Here is a 21,018-nt window from a genome sequence, read left to right as displayed (position 1 = left end):
ATTGCTCATTGCATCCCAACAGACAAGTACGTGCATACGTGGATTCTCCAAATATAACGGATTCACGCATGCATGCATAGCAGTTGTGCATTGCTTCAGCACAACTATTGCGTCCTGTCTTTCGCTCCTGTGCCATACATGTTTTCGGGTTATTGCTTTTGCATTTCTATGCTAGCAAGAGTCCCAACTTTGTCGCGATATACCGCAGTTGCTGTTCCTGGAATATGCCAGCGAGGAACAAATAGCTGAATTACATAATGCAACGTCAGTAACGTGAAATGCATGTAAATAATTATGTTTTATAATATAGGAAACACCACTGCACTACTAATTCTGTACATGTTTACAGCCTGTGTGTTTAAGCTCAGTCGCGTGACTATGTAAATGTTGACGGAAATGGACGTGCTGTCGTGTCTGCTGCCTCTTTCTAATCGTAGCCGCTTCTTTCTGTAGGTTTTGGTTCAAGCAGGAGGGGAAGACCGAAATCGCCTTCCATCGGAACCTACCTGCTCTCCCTTTTCTTCTCCGCTGTTTCTCTCCGCGATCAATCCGCCTTTGGGAAACTGACACACAAAATACTGAAGACACAGGAAATCCCGCCCACTCGCGCATTGGACGCCTCCGATTGGTTCAATGGCGGAAAACCCCAATCAATCAAAACAGTTATTTCAAAAGATTCTCTCTTTCACCAGTCATTCAAATTAGGTCAGTCAAAGCTTTTATTTTTTTGTTCTTATGCGGCGAAGTTTTATTTATTTTTTATCTATTTGTTTATTTAACTTAAAATTATAATGGGGACTAACTACACTAACACCTTAACTGGTATTGCTGAAAATGTGTTTTATCAAATAAACTGCCAATGAACATGGTGAGTATGCATATTATGTTTATTTTTATATTTATTTTTTACTTACATGTGTAGCCAAATATACTTATATTATGTAATAGTAGAGTATATTAGTTTAAACTACTATTATGATAACAATTATTATAATTGCTATAATACAGTAAATACAGGATCCACATTAGATATATTCGACTGGTAAATAATTGTACATTAATAATGAAAATGGAAGTAATGTCACAGCTTTTACCTAAACAAAAACATTCATTATGTATATATCCTCTAGTTCATAAATAGGCTCCCCCTGCTGTTTAGTAAAACAAATTGTTCTGCTTCTTTAGAAATGAATTTCAGTCCAATATTATAATGTATTAATTTTCAGGTATATCTAAACCCTAAACATTAGATAACTGGGATCAAATTGGGAACAGTAGGATGTCTGCTTCAGGCAATTTATTCTCACTTACCCACACTGCTCTGATAAGAGGAACTGCTCCTAAAATGCACTAGGTACTAGGTATTAAGTATTAGGTAGGCACTAAGTTTGAATGCCCTATCTCTCTGGTGGCTTTGGTCTTTTATTGTAATTACTCACATATTAATTCTTAGACTCCCAAGGAATAGGTGCAAGTTCTATTTCATAACTGAACTACATTATTTGAAAGGATTGTGCATGTATGGAAAACAGTCAATAAAATAAATCATGTACTGCCCTAGAATGCATTTGTTCAAGATCCGTTTTCATTTGGGAATGAAAGCTGAAGCAACCAGGTTAATTATGAGGATCTCACCCAGGCTGCTGTCTCCGCCACATCAAGCACGGTAAACCATGCGAATAACCCCCTCACATTTGCGAATAAATATGAGAGTGACAGAATAGGTGGGAGGAGGTCAAAGTGAGGTCAGGCTCAGGACAGGAAACACGGCCATGTTGTGTAATATCAGGGCCACCCCCAAAGAGTAATTTCACTTCTCTGTAGATTAGGAACCACATTGCATTTTGGCACATCAACTGTCCCAGGACTGATAGAATTATTTCAGTTCAAGAAGTAAAAAAGTGAAGGAGAAAAACAACATAAATCTGAACTAAATTGTGCCGATACATGGCTGTAGTAATTCAAATGGAGTATCAGTGACATCCGCTGTTGCAGAAATGAGTTGTCAGCCATGATGTGGCTTTCTAGCAAACATCATTGCAGTCACCTCTTATTGCTCCTTTTTGATTTTCGTATGGTGGTTACTCACTGAATAGAGTTCTGGCCTGTATTCTATTTGGATTATGTAGGAGGTATTGTGTAAAATAATAGTGTTCCAATCAAAACCACATCTCAAGTCAAGACCTGGAACATAAACATGAAAACACAGATACTCAGGCATTATATTGTATAGTTTTGATATGGGAAGTTATATGATTTTTAAGAGATGGTTGTAGTTTAAGGTGACCCTTCCACTTCAATTATTTATTATATCCAATCATTTTTTCCCGTTAAAAAACCTGTACACCATTCTGATTCTCATCTACATGAATGTGTGGATAAATGTTTTAGAGTAATGTTATTTCCCTTTTAATATTGCTTGTACATTGTATGTTAGCGTTTGAAAAAGATAACGGCATCTGGTATATGACATTTGCATAGGTGAGAATATGTCATTATCATTAACCGCTCAGAGAGTGAGATACACCTAGAACAGACTGAAACAGAAGAACTGCACAGTAGAATACTTAGCTGCATTAAAACCACATTTTTGTTTTTGTGAATCTCAAGGTTAGTGCAGAGGGAAATTCCCTAACCAGCAAAGCCCCTCTTGGGTCACTGTGGCCGACGCACAACAGCAGACAGCGACATCTAGGGGTACCATGTATGAAGCAAACATTTAAAATATTGAAGCAACAGGTAATACAAAAGCACGACTGTGCAGAGATTCCAAATCAATGCTTTCAGAAAAACGTCCGTTTGAAAAATATCACTATCCATGTATTCACAAACATGTATAATTTGAATTATTGTATAGTAGTAGTATTAAACATTGTCAATGGCTTACATATGCCATGTTGTTACTTAAAAGTTGATCCAATGTACTCCTGGTCTTCAGTTGTGTTTGCAGCACTACTGACTTAAAAATACATTCGTCAGTTTCTGTTTTCTTAGGGACTGTTGAAGAGCATTACTGCAGAAGACTCAAGATTCAATTTCTCTCTTTTGTTTCCAAGTTAGGGGTCTAATTGATATACTTTTGTATTTCAACCTTATTTTATAAAACACATTATTGCACAATGTGATGTCTAACAGTAGACTGGCTAACCCCCCCCCCCCCCAGGTCATTACAGACTGCAAAAAAGTAGCTGAAACAATTTTGATCTAATTCTAAATATTAATAATGTCAGTAGTGTTCCTGGTCCGTATTCCAAGGAACAAGCCCTGCTCCATCCAAGCAGAATGAATCGCTTTAAAACAGATCAGTTCCTTTTACAGTGACATGGGTTTCCCCTCTTTAAAGTTATGAGACCCTGGAAGATAATTTTGAGTTGAAATCCCACGTGTACTCATTAATGCAAGCAATTACAAAGTTGAAACACCAGGTGGCGACTAACATCCACCTCTTACTTTATTTGGTTCTTCTGAGTCTAGAGCAAGTTGGTTACAATTTGGAATAGGCAACAGCCAAATCATATATAATGAACATCTGTCTGCTGTGCACTGGTGTGTGCAATTTGCTTCACTTTACATTGTAAAAGGTTAAATCACTGGAGATTAAAAGGTAGCTGTAAAAGTAAATACAATATTATTTCAACTGCTCAGTGATTTACTTATGTTTAAAAATATCTGAGCTTAGTTGGAACCAGAAACTATTAAAACAGTGGACCCTTAGGACCAAGGTTTAAAAAACTTATATCTGCTGTTAGACATTTAAGTTTTACTGAAATCTTATTACACATTTTAATAAGCATTAAGAAACCTTATGAAACATTTGTCAACTTTATAAAAGTCAATTGAAAGCAAGAAGCTTGAGAGACAGAGACAGGTATGATTGAGAGGAAAACATGTAATAATGAACTGTAAATCACTCATTTCAATGGTATGACAGTTTGAAAAATGGTAACACTGTTTCTGAAAAAGAAAAGAGAGCCCTAAAGGCAAGTAAGAGGAGTAAACATAATAATTTCAAAAACAGGATGCATCAAAATCGGCAGCTTTCGGCCCACCTCCAGAGCGGTTTGTCTTCAAAAGATCAGCGCAAAAGTTTCAGTGCACAACATCTAGGTCTAAAGGCCCAGGAGCAAGGAATGTTACCCAGGGCAATTTAAGGAATTTTCAAAGGTGGTTTTCAAAGGCAGCCCCGATTGAGGCATTTCAATGTCCCTTTTCTGGTTGAATGTTTTGTAAGAGTTCAAGGGAATTATGCAATGTGTCCTTTTTGACCTTTTCGAGTCCAGTGTTTGTGTTTTTAGCCTCTCTCAGTATTTGTAAGGAAAACAACGAGGCCTAGTTGTTTATTAAAGCTGGTCTACTCTGCAGAATCCGGGCTCTCATGGGAACTGAGTCATTGTAATAATTCCCAGCTTTTGTCAAGGGTACCAACATACAGCACCTGAAATGATGGCCTCACAGACATTAGATATGACAAACCGGGCTGCTTTTTCTTCAATTTACAGGGTGACTTTCAAATCATTTTGCTCCAGTCTACAAAAATGTGCTCTTTTATTTGATATTAGCATTTCTTTGTAAATCTCCTGTGAAATCTCCACGATTATTAAACATTTTTTTATTTCTATATTCAATACCATTGTCTCTTCAGATTCAATTCACCGTAGAGTAACTGATGCAGCAGCACTTATTTCAGCCCCCTGCATTGCTCTGCACAGCAAAAGGGACATGTACACAAAACAAAGTTAAGAAAAAATATGGTTTTAACGTTTTTTATTGGATAGCTGTACAGAATGTAAACGTTTCTGACATGAACTTCGTATACAGTCTATCAACATGGTATGGTGTAATACTTCAATACATGGTTCCTAAACTCTTTTCTTCAGTCATCAAAATGCTTTGCTCGATGATCTCCGACAAAAAGGGGGGCGTTAAAACTCTTTGCGTCTCTCCATTTTGCGTCTCTGTGTTTGTCAATCCTGCAACCTCCACTTTATTCTGCTTATAGTGTAAACTTCACAGTAATACCTGATACTTAAGAAAATCTTACTCCAATTAAACTGAAAGCACCACTGAAAAAACAATGCAAAAAACAAAAAACAAAAAAAACCTTGAACATATTTATTTACAATAATTGTAATGAAAACAAAAAACAAAACAAAAAAATCAGGAAAACCAAAAATAAAATGTATTTTAAAAGGGTGATAAAAAAATAAAATAAAAAATGACAACCCTAAACACACTGGACTCTTTTGGTGCTCAGTGCTTTGTTGAGTAGCTATAGTGGCAGAAGTTTCTTTCTGCACCAGTGGGTAGAAATCAGGAAATGGACAGATAGTCCCCCGATAACAAAACCTGGTCTGCTTTTTTTTACCCCCTCACTCTAATACCTGCCATCTCTCTCCACACAGCCCACTCCCACTGCGTTGTCGGGGCACAGACAGGATCGGCCTGTAGGCATTGCTAGGCACAAGTGGGTGCAACCTCCATTGTTGACAGTGCAGTAGTTTTGCCCTGGCACAGAAACAGAACAAAGAGTTACACAAAGGCAGGCACAACCATTGGCAGAAGAGATTCATCCTTTTAGAGCAGGCCAAGATTACCAGTAGTCCCCAACTCTAGTCCTGGAGAGTCCCTTTCCAGTAGGTTTCCAAAGTCACTTTAAATCTCCAATTTTCACTTTACTGGTTTACACTTGGTCCTGGGCAGTAGTATTACATTTTAATTGTGAAAATCATATATCCAACTTGTGAAATGCACTCACAACAATCTAGTATTCATCTTTCAATGAAGCCACGATATTATTGCAGCAGCAATAATATTGACAGAGACTATTGATCCCATTATAACCTGCAAAAAGTTTTCTTTAGCCCTTAAGATTGGCATGCCTGCAGACTAAAATGCTGACCCAAACCCACCCAAATGACCAAACCAGAAAACTCCCCACCTCCCAACCCATTAGTCACATGGGTCTCTAACTCAAGTCCTGAAGGACCATTGTGTCTTCAGACTTTTGTTCCAAACTAGTTCCCAGATAATGAAATTGGTCTAATTATCCACTAAACTGGATTAAATCAAATACTTCTCTACCAGCTACACATTAATGAAGAATATTTTTTGCCACCAGCTGTAAAATCTTAAAACAGTGGTTAAATATATCGAACTGACAGAATAACTGGATTAAATAATACACAGAGTTCCATTTGGAATGAAAACCAGGAGACAGGAACTGGGTTTGAGGCCTTGGTCTATGAATTTGAAAAGAACAAACCATTTTATTAGTTGTTTCTTTAACTGTTTAAAATGTTAGTCAATGCAGAACAAAGCTTGATGGGCCCTTCTATTTTAATCATAGTGTTGTCCATCTAGAAGTGAAAGTGATGCTTTAACTTGTCTCAACAGCGTTTTAAGACAGTGGTAACCTGTGCCATTTTGTGAACAGAGCTACATATATGTGAAAAGCCCAGTCAAGATCACTGAGAAGTGAAACCTCCTTCTTATAAATGCTTTTCAGAAGCCTCAAATTAGTACTGCTGAATTCCTGTTGTTTCATCCAGGACTAGTTTTGTAAACAATTTGAGGTGGGTTCAGTGTAGATTTCTGCAGACATCTATCTTGTTGTGATCTTGCAAATTAAGCCATTGCTCTTGTCCAATTATAATGATGGACTGGGATTTTGGCAAACAGTCCTTCAGAGAGGTATGTTAAAGCAACAAAGAGTCTCAGGAGACTGACAATTAACTTCACCCACATTTGCTTCAAATAAAATAAGTAAAGGCCTTCCCAAATAATGTGTACCCATTACGGTCATGGTTTCCAGTTGTTTCGATGCGAGATCCCATTACTACCAATGCTGCGATGGGGGATTGATCACATAACGGTGTGGTGATAAGGCAGTTTCTGGACACTGAAGATTACAGTGTGACCTTGTTTTACCTTTCTTTTTGTTTTTAACATAAACATAGAATGTTAGTTTTTTCGTGGCTCATTTTGAATAAGCTTTCAATTCTACGCTCACAAATGCCTCTCCTCCCAAGACAGTCTGACCCAGAGGAAGAGGAGACCCCAGAGCCCAGATCGCAGTAATTCGCCATGCACACAGATGTTAAAGAATGCACAACTTCCACATTCCTCATGCCCTGGGTAACTGCACCCAGAGCAATGACTGCAAAAACACCATTCTTTTATAAGTTATAATTCAACTTCCTTACTAAAACAATACCTACAAAAAGTGTGTGCATCTATATATGTAAATCATGCAACCTTATGTTGGCAAATATATATAGAAATGCATAATACCTTCCTAACTAAGAAATGTAGGCTTGTGGTAAAGGACTTAAGGAGACAGATTTGAAGTTCTGTGTTTTACGACAGGCCTGTGCTCACCAAAGTACAACAGATAACACATCCATGCTGGAGACCCCCCAACTGACAAATGGGCTGCCATGCCCATCTCCACAGAGACTAGCATCACATTCCAATTGAAGATTTATTTTGTGAAAGCAGACATTCAAGGCACTTTATATATTCCATAGACCAGGGCAACAAACTCTAATACAAGCTACATGCTGCTAACAGAAGTGTTACCCAGCTTCTTCCTCAGCTTGATAACAAACAAGAAAAGGTGACATAAAACTAACTTAATGACACTTAAGTAATTCTACCTCAGAACCAAAACATGAATAAGCAATGTTTAGTCTTAAAAGAAAGCATTAGCTAAAACAACAATCGGACCATTTATATTTCACATACAAGTATTTAGATCCCATATCAACCCAGTCTTGTTTTCAGAGGTCTTGACCGCTGTGGGTTATATGTGTGGGGGTCACTAGATAACAGGACTTTATTCAGCAATTATTATTTCTTCTGATATCGATACCAGATAAACAAACCACACTCCAGTTTAAAGTCCTAGGCCAATCAAAAGTACTTACTAATAAAACAATAACTGTAATGATAAATTAAAACAATGTGTCCATTGCAACATTTTGGCTATATCTTATCAGATCAGCATCCTTTCATCTCATTAAACTATTTACATTATATATATATATATATATACACATACATACACACACACACACACACATACATACATACACACACACACACACACACACACACATACATACATACATACATACACACACACACACACACACACACACCGCTCTGGAAAAAATTGAGAGACCACTGCAAATTTTTAAGCTGGATGGCAAATACAGTGCTAGTAGTACCTCAGAAGTAATTGGAATAAAAAAAATAACTATTGACCATGCCAAAAGAGTTGAAAAGGAAAGTTTTGAGTGAGGAAAAGAAGGGTTCAATTCTGGCTTTACTGGCAGAGTGACACAGTGGGCGTCAGTTTGCTTCCATCCTTAAAATTTCAAAGACAGCGGTTCATCAGAACAAAGTCAAGCAGCAGACAGACAGACAGTAGCCCTCTATATGTGGTTATTCCACCAAATATTGATTGCTGAACTCTTCCAAAGTTAAAACATTAGTCTTGTGTTGTTTAAAAATGAATACAAACTTATTTTCTTTGCATTATTCGAGGTCTGACAACACTGCATCTTCTTTGTTATTTTAACCAGTTTTCATTTTCTGCAAATAAATGCTCTAAATGACAATAATTTTATTTGGAATTAGGGAGAAATGTTGTCAGTAGTTTATAGAATAAAACAAAAATGTTAATTTTACCCAAACACATACCTATAAATAGTAAAAGCTTTATTTTTTCCAGAGCTATATATATATATATATATATATATATATATATATAATATAGCTCTGGAAAAAATAAAGCTTTTACTATTTATAGGTATGTGTTTGGGTAAAATTAACATTTTTGTATATATATATATATATATATATATATATATATATATATACACACACACACACACACACATACATACACACACAGTGCATCCGGAAAGTATTCACAGCGCTTCACTTTTTCCACATTTTGTTATGTTACAGCCTTAATCCAAAATTGACTAAATTCATGATTTTCCTCAAAATTCTACAAACAATACCCCATAATGACAACATGAAAGAAGTTTGTTTGAAATCGTTGCAAATGTATTAAAAATAAAAAACAAAAAAAGCACATGTACATAAGTATTCACAGCCTTTGCCATGACACTCAAAATTGAGCTCAGGTGCATCCTGTTTCCACTGATCATCCTTGAGATGTTTCTACAACTTGATTGGACAGGATTTGGAAAGGCACACACCTATCTATATACCTATCTATATAAGGTCCCACAGTTAACAGTGCATGTCAGAGCACAAACCAAGCCATGAAGTCCAAGGAATTGTCCGTAGACCTCCGAGACAGGATTGTATCGAGGCACAGATCTGGGGAAGGGTATAGAAAAATGTCTGCAGCATTGAAGGTCCCAATGAGCACAGTGGCCTCCATCATCCGTAAATGGAAGAAGTTTGGAACCACCAGGACTCTTCCTGGAGCTGGCCACCCGGCCAAACTGAGCGATCGGGGGAAAAGAGCCTTAGTCAGGGAGGTGACCAAGAACCCAATGGTCACTCTGACAGAGCTCCAGTGTGTCTCTGTGGAGAGAGGAGAATCTTCCAGAAGAACAACCATCTCTGCAGCACTCCACCAATCAGGCCTGTATGGTAGAGTGGTCAGACGGAAGCCACTCCTCAGTAAAAGGCACATGACAGCCCGCCTGGAGTTTGGCAAAAGGCACCTGAAGGACTCTCAGACCATGAGAAACAAAATTCTCTGGTCTGATGAAACAAAGATTGAACTCATGTCTGGAGGAAACCAGGCACCTCTCATCACCTGGCCAATACCATCCCTACAGTGAAGCATGGTGGTGGCAGCATCATGCTGTGGGGATGTTTTTCAGCGGCAGAAACTGGGAGACTAGTCAGGATCAAGGGAAAGATGAATGCAGCAATGTACAGAGACATCCTTGATGAAAACATGCTCCAGAGCACTCTGGACCTCAGACTGGGGCGAAGGTTCATCTTCCAACAGGACAACGACCCTAAGCACACAGCCAAGATAACAAGGAGTGGCTACAGGACAACTCTGTGAATGTCCTTGAGTGGCCCAGCCAGAGCCCAGACTTGAACTCGATTGAACATCTCTGGAGAGATCTGAAAATGGCTGTGCACCGACGCTCCCCATCCAACCTGATGGAGCTTGAAAGGTCCTGCAAAGAAGAATGGGAGAAACTGCCCAAAAATAGGTGTGCCAAGCTTGTAGCATCATACTCAAAAAGACTTGAGGCTGTAATTGGTGCCAAAGGTGCTTCAACAAAGTATTGAGCAAAGGCTGTGAATACTTATGTACATGTGCTTTTTCTGTTTTTTATTTTTAATACATTTGCAAAGATTTCAAATAAACTTCTTTCATGTTGTCATTATGGGTTATTGTTTGTAGAATTTTGAGGAAAATAATAAAATTTTATCCATTTTGGAATAAGGCTGTAACACAACAAAATGTGGAAAAAGTGAAGTGCTGTGAATACTTTCCAGATGCACTGTGTATTATATATATATATATATATATATATATATATATATATATATATATATAGAGAGAGAGAGAGATAGATACACACATACTTTCTGAAATCATTTTCCTTGAAGATGCCAATAGGAGGTGTGTAATTTAAGAGCCATAATATGAGGAGATTTATCTGTGCCCATGAGGTCTGGGATGGGAGTCTGGAGTGTTGGAAATTTTGGGAAGGGATGGACCTCCTGTTGAGTTTTGACATCCATATTTTCTCATGCTAAACCGATAATTTAATGTAAATAATGTATGAAAAAGCACTATGATAAGTTAACAAGTGATTGTAGTGTGTAGGAAACATTAAAAGGCTTCTTTCCCTCACAAAATAAAGATCTACAATGGATTTAATAAGACATACACATAATCATTAACATATCTGGGCAATAAGACATTTGAATTGTGTATATTGGTTAGTTATACTGTGGCATTGTATTTTTATCTCATAAAGTGGTATTCTTATACAGTATTCTTCTAATGTTGTATATGCATCTCACATTAGCTTAATAGTTGTATAAAGTGGTTTGTTTATTAAGTTGTCATCATCCATGGTGTATTGTCAATTAAAATTAACCTACGGGCTAAGTTGAACATTCAGTGCACCCCTGCAGTTATCACACCTATGTTATGATTGTACATGTCCCGGATAATTTAATAAAGAAATGTACCTGGGAGGCACTGGGAGTAGGCAGTGGTGATTCCATAAAGCCGGGAGCGTTTCTGAGGCTGGAACTCATCATTCTCTCGGCCCACGGTGCGATCGGCAGAAATTATCGCATCCCTGCAACACACACACATACACCCACAATGAGCTCCAAACAACTGGATTATCCTACAATTCTACTACAAGTCTTGTAGAAAATGAAAAGAAAATGTGAAGGGGTCCAGTTATAAAGACCATTAGAGTTTGTTAGAGAAATAAACACGTAATGGTCGGATCTGAACAGCTTACAAAAAAGCAACCAGCTTTCTGGGATTACAAGCAGGCTCTTTCACCGCTGTTAATAACAAATATGCACATTATTTACAATGTAACTCTCTGACAGACTGTCTCTGAAACCAGAGTGGCCTGTTCAAGTCTGGTTATTCGATCTCTTTTGTCACCAGCGCAGATGGGACAGACATGGATTCGACAGCAGACCCAGTGAACTAAGAGCTGTTTCTTTTGAGTTTGTAACCGGCACTGAAACTGAAAACCTTCAAGACCCTGTCGCTTGAAAGTCTTTCCAAAGTCTCTTCTTTTGTTAATAAAGGCAGTCCCTAATTCTCCAGGAGGTTGAGTGCTAGTTCTGCTATTCAGATCACCGCCATACAACCCTGGATGTTTAGATCATTATCTGTTTGTCTCGGACATTTTCAAAATAAAAGTCCTCTTTCTTTGTATGTGCAGTTCATTTGTAGGTGTTCTGATCATATACAAACACATCCTGTTTCATATGAGCACTGTTTGTATTTATTTATATGTGTCAACCATCAGAGAGACATAATCTTGACTCAAACAACAATGGAGAGTGCCATTCTATTCAGTTTGCCCATGTCCCACAGAGAGGCCTACCTCCTCCAGTCTGTGTAGTACAAGTTTCTCCCGTACGTTGTGATGCCAAAGGGGTACTGGATTCCCTCCAGGACTTTCCTGCGGCCCGTCTGATTGGGGTTCATACACTCCACTCTTCGTGTACCTGCAGGGAGAAGAAGCTAGGATTCCTGAACTGTCCTTTCTATATGGGAGGACCTCATCCCCTTTTAGCAGTGAAGTCTCCTCTAGGATTAACTGTAAATTTGACCTGTAAAAATACGAACACTAGGCCACCACCAATGCTGTAGACTCTACATACCTGCATCGGCCCAGCACAGCAGGGAGGAGTGTTGGTCATAGGTCAAGCCATTGGGCAACCCCAGGTCATCCTTCACCAGAATCCTCCGGTTGGTGCCGTCCATGTATGATGTTTCAATCTTAGGGGCGTCTCTGTTCCAGTCGGCCCAGTAGAGGTGTCTGTTTTGGGAGAAACCCAGATATTTGGTCAACTTGATCAGTTCCCACAGCCGAGCAGACTTGAGAAAAGGAGGGTTATGCAATGTGAAAATGTATGGGAAATTGGGATGGGAAGTTCTGACTCAAAGTCTGGAGCTGTATATCCAGTGTCATGTCAACGAGACATACCCCTTGATAGGGTCAGCGATGATGGCTCGCGGATTGACCAGGTCAGTGTCGATCAACACACGCCTCTGACTGCCATCCAGCTTGGCCACCTCAATCTTGTCCCTCATGGAGTCTGTCCAGAACAGTGTGCGCCCAATGTGGTCAACAGCTAATCCCTCAGGACTTCCCAGATCTGTTTGGAAAAAGCCAGGTGTTTTCAGCAAGAGTAACTGTGCTTATAAGGGGCAGGAGATCAAATGCAGCAATATCAACAATCTTCTTTTAAGATGCCTCTGAAACATATATCCCCGTTTAAGATTTCTTTAAGGGAAGATGATCCATTACAAGTTTTGGCTGTTAATGGGTAGGCTTTGCTGGCATAAGGAGATATTGAGAAGGAAAGGGTTTGGCTTTAACCTGTGTGGAAAGGAGTCTGCCCTAAATTTGACCCACCTGTTCTGATGACAGGGATGGGTTCCCCTCCCTGCAGGTTGGCCTTGCTGATGGCTGGACCAGTGATGTCTGTCCAGTACACCATCTTCTCCACACAGTCATAGGCCACTCCGATCACCACCCTGTCCTGTGAAGTGACACCAGATGAGAAACATCAGGGTTTGTTTTTACCCAGTCAATTTGAAGATCCCCTCGTTTTTATGCAATACCATATGGTTTGGGTGATGCAATGCTTGTGATTTGCAATAATATGCATTCAGTTCAATACTCATGCCACTGTCTAGACACTAAATTAACCAAAACCAAGATTGCACAGTTCTCGGTGTGCCCCCTGTGTGACAGAAGGAAAACAGATGCAGACCCATCTTTGCAGATTGAGATGCTGTATTCTGAAATCCAATCAGGGTAATTAGCAGAAAGTTCCTGTTTAGGAATATTTATTTTATTATGCATATACTGTAGACAAAGCTGTAGTTGAAGTTATTCACAGCCTTAATTCAATACACTGTTATTTGGGCATTCATTTATTGAAATACATATTGTTGCATTACAATTAAACTATACATATTTTAGATTTTTTTCAGAGAGTGTTGAACACTGATTCAGCTCAGATTGAAATGAAATTAAATTTAAAAATGTAAGACACAATCTTAAAATCTTAAAAAGGTGATTGACCTTCTCCATTTTGTGTTTTGTGTTACTGTCCAGATAGACTATCCATAATCCTTCAAAATCATTTGCTAGAATTACCTACTGACTTTTCTTCATAGTATAAATTAGGGATACCACAGCACAACTTTAAAGCAGAGGATTGTGTATACTGTTGACTGCCTCTCCATAGAAACCCCTAGAGCAGTGGTTCTCAAACCTGTCCTGGAGTACCTCCTACCCTGCTGGTTTTTATTCCAACTGAGCTCTCAATTACTTAATTGAAGACTGTAAATCAATTCACTGTGTAACTTGTGTGTTTTTGTTCTGATTATCTTTTTATGTATAACAAAAGCCTGACCATGGACAGGGATTGCAAATTAGCCTTGGCTATAAACCCTGTATGCAGTGCATTTATTCTGTGTTTTTAACCTGTAACAATGTAAACTGTATGATAAAATAAATAAATACATAAACTGTATCTGTTTTCATGGGAGAGAGAGACAATTGCAGAAGCAGGTACTTGTGGTGTTTGAGGAAGGTCAACTCCACCATGTTTTTCTAAGAGGCAAGATAAAGTCACAGCTGGAGATAATCTGTGGGATGTCAACAAGTTCTGAATCTCAGCCTTGGAGTACAAGACAGAATGGCATGTCGGTTTCAAAATAAAGTGTGAATTAGTCCCTTAATTTTCCGAAAGTAATACCAGAAGGTTTTCCTGGGGGTGTCGAGGGGGGGCTAAAGTTTTTTAGTGTCATCCACAAATGGGCAGAGGTCAATGGTCATATTTAAATTGGTGTCCTATCATTTGTTCCTTATTCCAGCTTCCCGAGTGACTGTCTGATCCTTAAAGATCGGCCAGCCAGTCAGTCGCCCATCTGAACAGAAGCAACTTACAAGTTACAAGGTAACTACAACAAACAACCCTTTCTTATAAATTCAGTGTAGAATGTTCATACCATGACACTAAAACAAACTACCACTACTGCTAACTACCAACTGACTGCTGTTGAAGCAACTCCCAACTTCCATCTTCAATCTGAAATTCACATTTTCTCCATTCCTTTCCTGTCATTAATAATAAGTATCAAACAATGGCTGAGGGTAAAAGCCCAGTGTTGATTGTACTGATACCACAGTGCTTATTTAGAGCAAATGTAGATCACTGGCAGTTTCAAAGTAAAAAAACTATTTTATTCCAAAATAAAATGACTATTGTATTGTGTCTATGCTGCCTTGATTATATTCAAAGTAATGAATGTAATTTTGTTATCCCCACAATGGACAATGCCTTCTCTTAGATATGTATTTTGTGTAACAATTTGTAAACTTATCAGCTCAGCCTCTTGTTGTGGATAGCGGGATTTTGCCATTACACAATCAGTTAATTAAATAATGTTAATTTCTTTATTTTTTAAGTGTGTGATTTACTCTAGTTAACACCCAACTCTATCTCTTCAAACCCTGAGCGCTGAGAGCACCTGAAGAAGGGGGGAGGGGTGAATGTTGCCTGTTGTGTAATAAAACAAAGTGATGACAGATAGCAAAATAGACCCATTTACATTTATGCTCATATATTTAAAAAATTCTATATAATTATAATTTTTGGATTGATTTACACCACATTAAAGTGTTACATTATATATATATGCTTCATTGTATGGCTTCTGTAAACCTCCTATGCAGCTGTGTGATGGTAATGTGGAATGATCACACCTCCTCACAGATTCCTGAAATAAAAAATCTGCTACTTCATTTCCCTCAGTATAATCAGAGGACTGTTTGGAGAAAAGTGAAGCTATCCGAGAGTGGGTGTTTTCATAAAGCAGAGCTAGTACACTGTAGGGAGGAGGTATGCGGCTCTCCCTGATAAGACTGCAAGCTCACAGGCGCCCAGTGAATTTCAGAGGTCAGAGGTCACTGCTGCATGGCAAGCTGAGGAAACCCTGATTGACTTCACCCGACTAAAAGAGCGCTCAGCCAGCTATGAAAAAGTCTGTCGGTAAATGTACACTCGGCAACAGTCGTTTATATCAGCACTGTTTCCAAATAACAAAAAAAAGGTTATTTAAACAAAGCTGCAATGAATCACATACTAGCCCTGCAGTCTGAAAAACAAACATTCCCAACTTTATCGTCTCTGTCCCTTTTTTCCCAGACTCAACACACAGAATAAACAAAGGGGGCAACACCAAGTCTTCCCTAATGCCGTCAGTCACAAAGAGTGCATGAGAAGGAAATGTTATTTGAGCTATGCAGCGTCAGATAGCTAGTGTAAATCCCAGGGATACTGACCCTGGAAATGGACAACAGCTGCTTGAATCCTCTTGTGGTGGTAAGGAGGGGGTAGTGTGACTCATGTCCAAACTAACTGCAAACAGACATGTAAATAACCATCGGGCTATTCTCTCTTGGTTGCTGTTACACATCACGCAGAGGAAACCTTGGCCTACTTCAGCCCACCAAACCCCTTAGCCGCACTCTGCCTGCTATACAAGTGCTTCGTGGGGAATATCTGGGAGACGCCTCGACTGCGTCTTCTACAAGGAGAAGGACCCCCCTCCTTTGCACTGGCAGACCGGGCAGCTGGTGACAGTGAGATTTGCGGTTTGGTACCTACAGGAAGGTGTAGCACAGCCTTGGCTTCGACCTTCTTCATGTTGTGGCCCTCCAGAGGCACGTACTCGATCTTCCCACTCTGGGCAAAGAGCAGGTGGGTGCCAGGAGGCAGCGGATGGACATCAGGCCTGGTGGTGGGCCCCACAGGGGTGGGTCGGACAGCCTGGTCAATGCCTGGGGAGGACAGACAGGACAGGGAAGAAAGAGGCAGGAATTATTTCTCAATACATATCATATATTTTCTTTTTGTTTTTACATGAAGGCTCTATTTTGAATCCTGTTTCCTGAATATATTATAAATATATATAGCTACAGCACACTGTTCAAAATAAATCTACCCATTTGCCTTAAGAGTACATTATTTGATCAATGCAGACTACCAATGCTCACTTATAGCTGGGCACTAAATGCAAAAATTAATCAAAGGAGCATGGAAAGAAGAACAGATCAAAGATGGACAAAGGAAGTTACATAAGATGAAATCATAAACTTTCCAGGCATGACATGGAAGAGAGAAGCTATATATCAGAACAAGTCAAATCATCTTGGGGAGGCCTCAGCAGTGGATATAGGCTGATGATGACAATGAGGATATATTTGATATATAATGGTCCTGGATTCTGCATGGTCCACCCCAGTCACTTACACATAGTTCTACTTCCAGGCCCAGCTCTGGTCCCAGGAATCTCCTGTCCATTCCTGTCCACGCACCAGCAGTGCCCTGTGCTACCGTGGCACTGGAGGGGGTTGTAGTTGCCCTGGGAGTCACAGGAGGGGATGTGCAGCCCAGGGCGGGGTCCTCGGGGGTAGATGCCAGAGGAGATGTCCTGAAGACGGTCTCTCTCTTCCTCACATGGAGTCTTCTCTCTCTCTGCCAGGACACAAAGAGAGGGGAGGGAGATGGGGGTCAATGGGCTTGTCACATATACTTTGAGCCCAGTTCAACAGGCGTGAAACAAACTCTGGGGTAAAAACAATCAAAAAAACAAATTCAGCTTCTGTTACATTCACATATTTCCACTCACTTGGAAGGGGACTTGATTATTTAACTTTGCTGGTTCACTTCCAGCAACACCTGTGAACTCAGCTGCTTGTGCACTGACGCTGATCTCTTGTCATGTGACTTAACAAGTCTCTTTACAATATGCAGTGCACCATGGGCGACTGGTTAGTATCACTGCCAGTGACATCTGTGCTATTTTTTCTGTAAGATTTTTTTTCTCCCTCTTTTCAGAGTTTATGAGCCTCCATTTCTTTTTGGATCTAAACAACACCCCTTTGTGTTGTTTTTACTGCTAAAGCACAGTGTGAGATTTCCTTATTTTGTTGTGTTTTAGTATACGGTAAAATGGAGCATACAAAACATCACTGCCTAATACAATTCATTAAAAAAAGAAAATACACACAGTCCATTTGCTCAGCAAGCCAAGACCACCTTTTAAGAAGCTCTCAGACATGTTTGATTAATAGGCTTTTCTGGAGCATTACGAATTATATTTCCAAACTCAATAAACTGCTTGTTAGAAAACATAACAACCCAAATGCACAATGTGTCTTAAACTCTGAAGTGAGACATGCCACTTCACTTCAATAGTCTCTCATGGATAAATTCGAGATCTCATTCAACACAATAGGAGGTGTGATCTCAGTTCTGAAGCACTTGGCTGTATTCTGTACTGTATTCACTGATATTGACCAAGAATGGTAGAAGACTTCCTTGTCACTTCAAGACAAAAAGTTAAACTACAGTCCTCTTTAAGTGCTTGTTGTGGAAGGGTTCTCAAATCAAAGATCTCACACTAGCCAGGTTAGGTCTTAAGTCTCACAGCATAGCAGACACTGCACACAATCTTTCCTCCTCCCCATGTGGTTTAATTTCTCAGGAGATTCAGATCAACAGGGTGACCACAAACATGTCATAACAAAAGCTGACTGACTTACCACAAATGCAAATGGAATAAAATAATAATAACAGTCAAACCAAGAGGCCAGAACAATTTAGTCATCCAGCCCTTTCGCAAAACCCAACCAACATGGTGACATCCTGTGAAAGCAGTAGACCACAGTAAATGCATCAAACTGTGAATATCATAAACAGGAGTTGTATGGTGAAAGTATCAAAACTCCATGAGAGACTTTACGCTTTGCTAGCATTTAACTTCAGTTCAGTATCATTTGCAACATTAACAATACAACTACACAACTGTATCACTAGGTTGAGGCCTTAGAGATAGTTATTATTATTTGTATTTCTTGGCAGACGCCCTTATCCAGGGCGACTTACAACATAAGTGCAAACAAAGTGCAAAAATACAGTGAAGTACAAGGCATCAATCATTACAAATTCAATTTAGCTAAAACAACAATTCAAAATAATACATTTTACAAATTCCAATTTACAATTTACACAAGTACAGTAAGTGACTTCCTACATCCTGGACGGTGAAAGCTAAGTGCTGTCAAGATGTAGGGTTACGGTCAAGGGCTACGGGAAAGGGAGCAAGGAGGAAAACAATCAAGAACGCGAGAAGCATAATAAGAACTGTGAAGTGCTATCTAGCAGGGATAGAGGACTAATATTACAAGTACTGTCGGAAAAGATGCGTCTTGAGTAAGCGCCAGAATGAGGTCAAGGATTCTGCCATTTTGACTTTGGTGGCCAGGTCGTTCCACCATTTAGGGGCCAGGGATGAGAAGGAGCGGGCTCTGGAGGAAGGAGAGTGGAGAGGAGGCAGAGTTAGTCTTCTGGCACTGGAGGAACGCAGTGGTCTGGAGGGGATGTATGGAGAGACGAGTGACAGAAGGTAACTCGGTGCAGTGTGGTCGAGACAGCGGTAGGTGAGGGTCAAAGTCTTGAACTGAATGCGTGCCGGTATCGGGAGCCAATGGAGGGAGCGGAGCAGTGGAGTAGCGTGTGCGAATCGTGGCAGAGAGAATATCAGACGAGCCGCAGAGTTCTGGATGAGCTGGAGTGGGCGGGTAGTAGATGCAGGCAGGCCGGCCAGGAGGGAGTTGCAGTAGTCCAGGCGGGAGAGGACCAGTGACTGGACAAGTAGTCGGTGAGGAAGGGACGGATCCGGCGTATGTTGCTCAGGAAGAATCTACAGGTGCGTGTCAGCGTCATGATGTGCTGGGTGTATGTACTTACATATACTGCTAAGTATTTTCAGAGCAATTACACTGCAACTATGCATAATAATAATAATGAGTTAGGACCAATGGGTTTTGTTTAGAAATCATATGATAAATTATAGGGACCCTTGATGTAAAGTGTTACCATAGCTTTATTAAACTACACTTAATTCTCAATAATATATATTTGATTTATCTCAGTTCTTACTAAATAATTGGAAAGAAGACAGGGACAAATATATGACAAAATTGAATTGTTTTGGCGCACCCTTGTATTAATATCAGTCAACTGAGATTTTGTACTAGAACTCTACAGCTAGTAGTAAAATAAACAGAAAATACGTAATTGATACATAAGTACAATAAACTGTAAGTATAGTTTTAATATTTAACAGTATTGATTAAACATATCTATGCACAATTCTGACAGAATAACACTTGGGTACTGTGACTGTAACTGGCAGAAAGTGATAGGGAAGTGTTTCTCTCTGGCTCTCCCAGCAGTTTCCCGATGAAGGCTGAAGTGCAGCAGAGACAGTGAGGCCTTTTCTAGGAAACCTCCACACAGCCTAACAGGCAGTTCCAAGGTCAGCCATCTGTGTCTTTTCCACCTGGAGACTAAGGTGCCGGAAACAGACCTCGGTGCGACCTAGACGACGAACATGACCGATGTTCATGTGCACATGTGTATGCAGCACCTGCAAACGTTCAGACGCAACGGTGGGGCGTGGGAGCTGATTCAGCATGTACAAATTGCCCATGCCAAGAAAATGCCAACCAGGAGGGAGATAACTCCTTTATAATAACACTGCCCAAAAGCCAAAGACAACACTGCTCTCCAAAACAGGACTCAGTGAGCAGGCCGTCTGGATTCCAGCGAGAAGCGGCCCATGCCGTGCCAGGCTGAGACAACCCCCCTAATACCAACACTGTAACTTCTAAATTCCTGCAGAGCTGCGAATCACCTTTGAGTTGCTAATCTGTTGGAAAGGATAACAAATTCAAGCAGTTATTGGTTTGTTTACTGGGAGGAGGTAGGTCTTTCAGGATGAGGCATAAATCAGGGGTGTCACATTCAGTTTCTGGCGAGCATCGATGTCTTCTGCTTTTCATTCCAATTCCACAAAGGACATACAACAGCTCAGTTTCCAGAGACTAGAGACAATGTACTTGTATAAAAGTACTCACAAATGTATTCAATTGCATTGTCAGAAATAGCACAGCAAAAGAAAATCCTCTCATGTAAAATAACAGTCTAATACTCTATAAGAGCTTCAGGTTTATGGCACCTGCTCTCTCGGTCTCTGAAATCCAACTACTCACATCTAGAAATGTACTTCCCTAATATACTGTAAGCCCCTCCCCTTCCAACCTCCCTGGACCGCCCCCTTTAAGGCCAGGCCTAGACACACCCCTGAATACCTAACTAAGCCCAACTCAACCAGTCCATAATCCTAAAAACATAAAACGTTTACATTTAAATATA

At 39.8% G+C, this 21,018-nt stretch overlaps 2 protein-coding genes across 3 annotated transcripts in view; both read right to left on the bottom strand.

Moving 5' to 3' along the window:
• Positions 1-570, bottom strand: part of lyst (lysosomal trafficking regulator) — an 88,125-nt gene extending 87,555 nt beyond the window's left edge. For both annotated transcript variants that reach the window (XM_066697127.1, XM_066697128.1), the window contains exon 1: positions 507-570. The gene's annotated coding sequence lies outside the window, so the exon portion shown is untranslated. The remainder of the gene's footprint in view (positions 1-506) is intronic.
• A 4,179-nt stretch (positions 571-4,749) lies between these two features.
• Positions 4,750-21,018, bottom strand: part of nid1a (nidogen 1a) — a 40,358-nt gene continuing 24,089 nt past the window's right edge. Inside the window, exons 13-20 of the mRNA XM_066696452.1 lie at positions 17,047-17,271; positions 16,402-16,574; positions 13,134-13,260; positions 12,702-12,873; positions 12,376-12,533; positions 12,096-12,219; positions 11,209-11,321; positions 4,750-5,505 (exon numbers count right to left, since the gene is read on the bottom strand). Of these exons, the coding sequence (XP_066552549.1) occupies positions 5,375-5,505; positions 11,209-11,321; positions 12,096-12,219; positions 12,376-12,533; positions 12,702-12,873; positions 13,134-13,260; positions 16,402-16,574; positions 17,047-17,271 (1,223 nt within the window). The 3' untranslated portion in view covers positions 4,750-5,374. The remainder of the gene's footprint in view (positions 5,506-11,208; positions 11,322-12,095; positions 12,220-12,375; positions 12,534-12,701; positions 12,874-13,133; positions 13,261-16,401; positions 16,575-17,046; positions 17,272-21,018) is intronic.

Source organism: Amia ocellicauda, chromosome 23, assembly GCF_036373705.1.
Source record: "Amia ocellicauda isolate fAmiCal2 chromosome 23, fAmiCal2.hap1, whole genome shotgun sequence".
Lineage (NCBI taxonomy): Eukaryota > Metazoa > Chordata > Actinopteri > Amiiformes > Amiidae > Amia > Amia ocellicauda.
The sequence above is the reverse complement of the archived record's forward strand: the minus strand, read 5'-3'. Positions and strand labels throughout refer to the sequence as shown.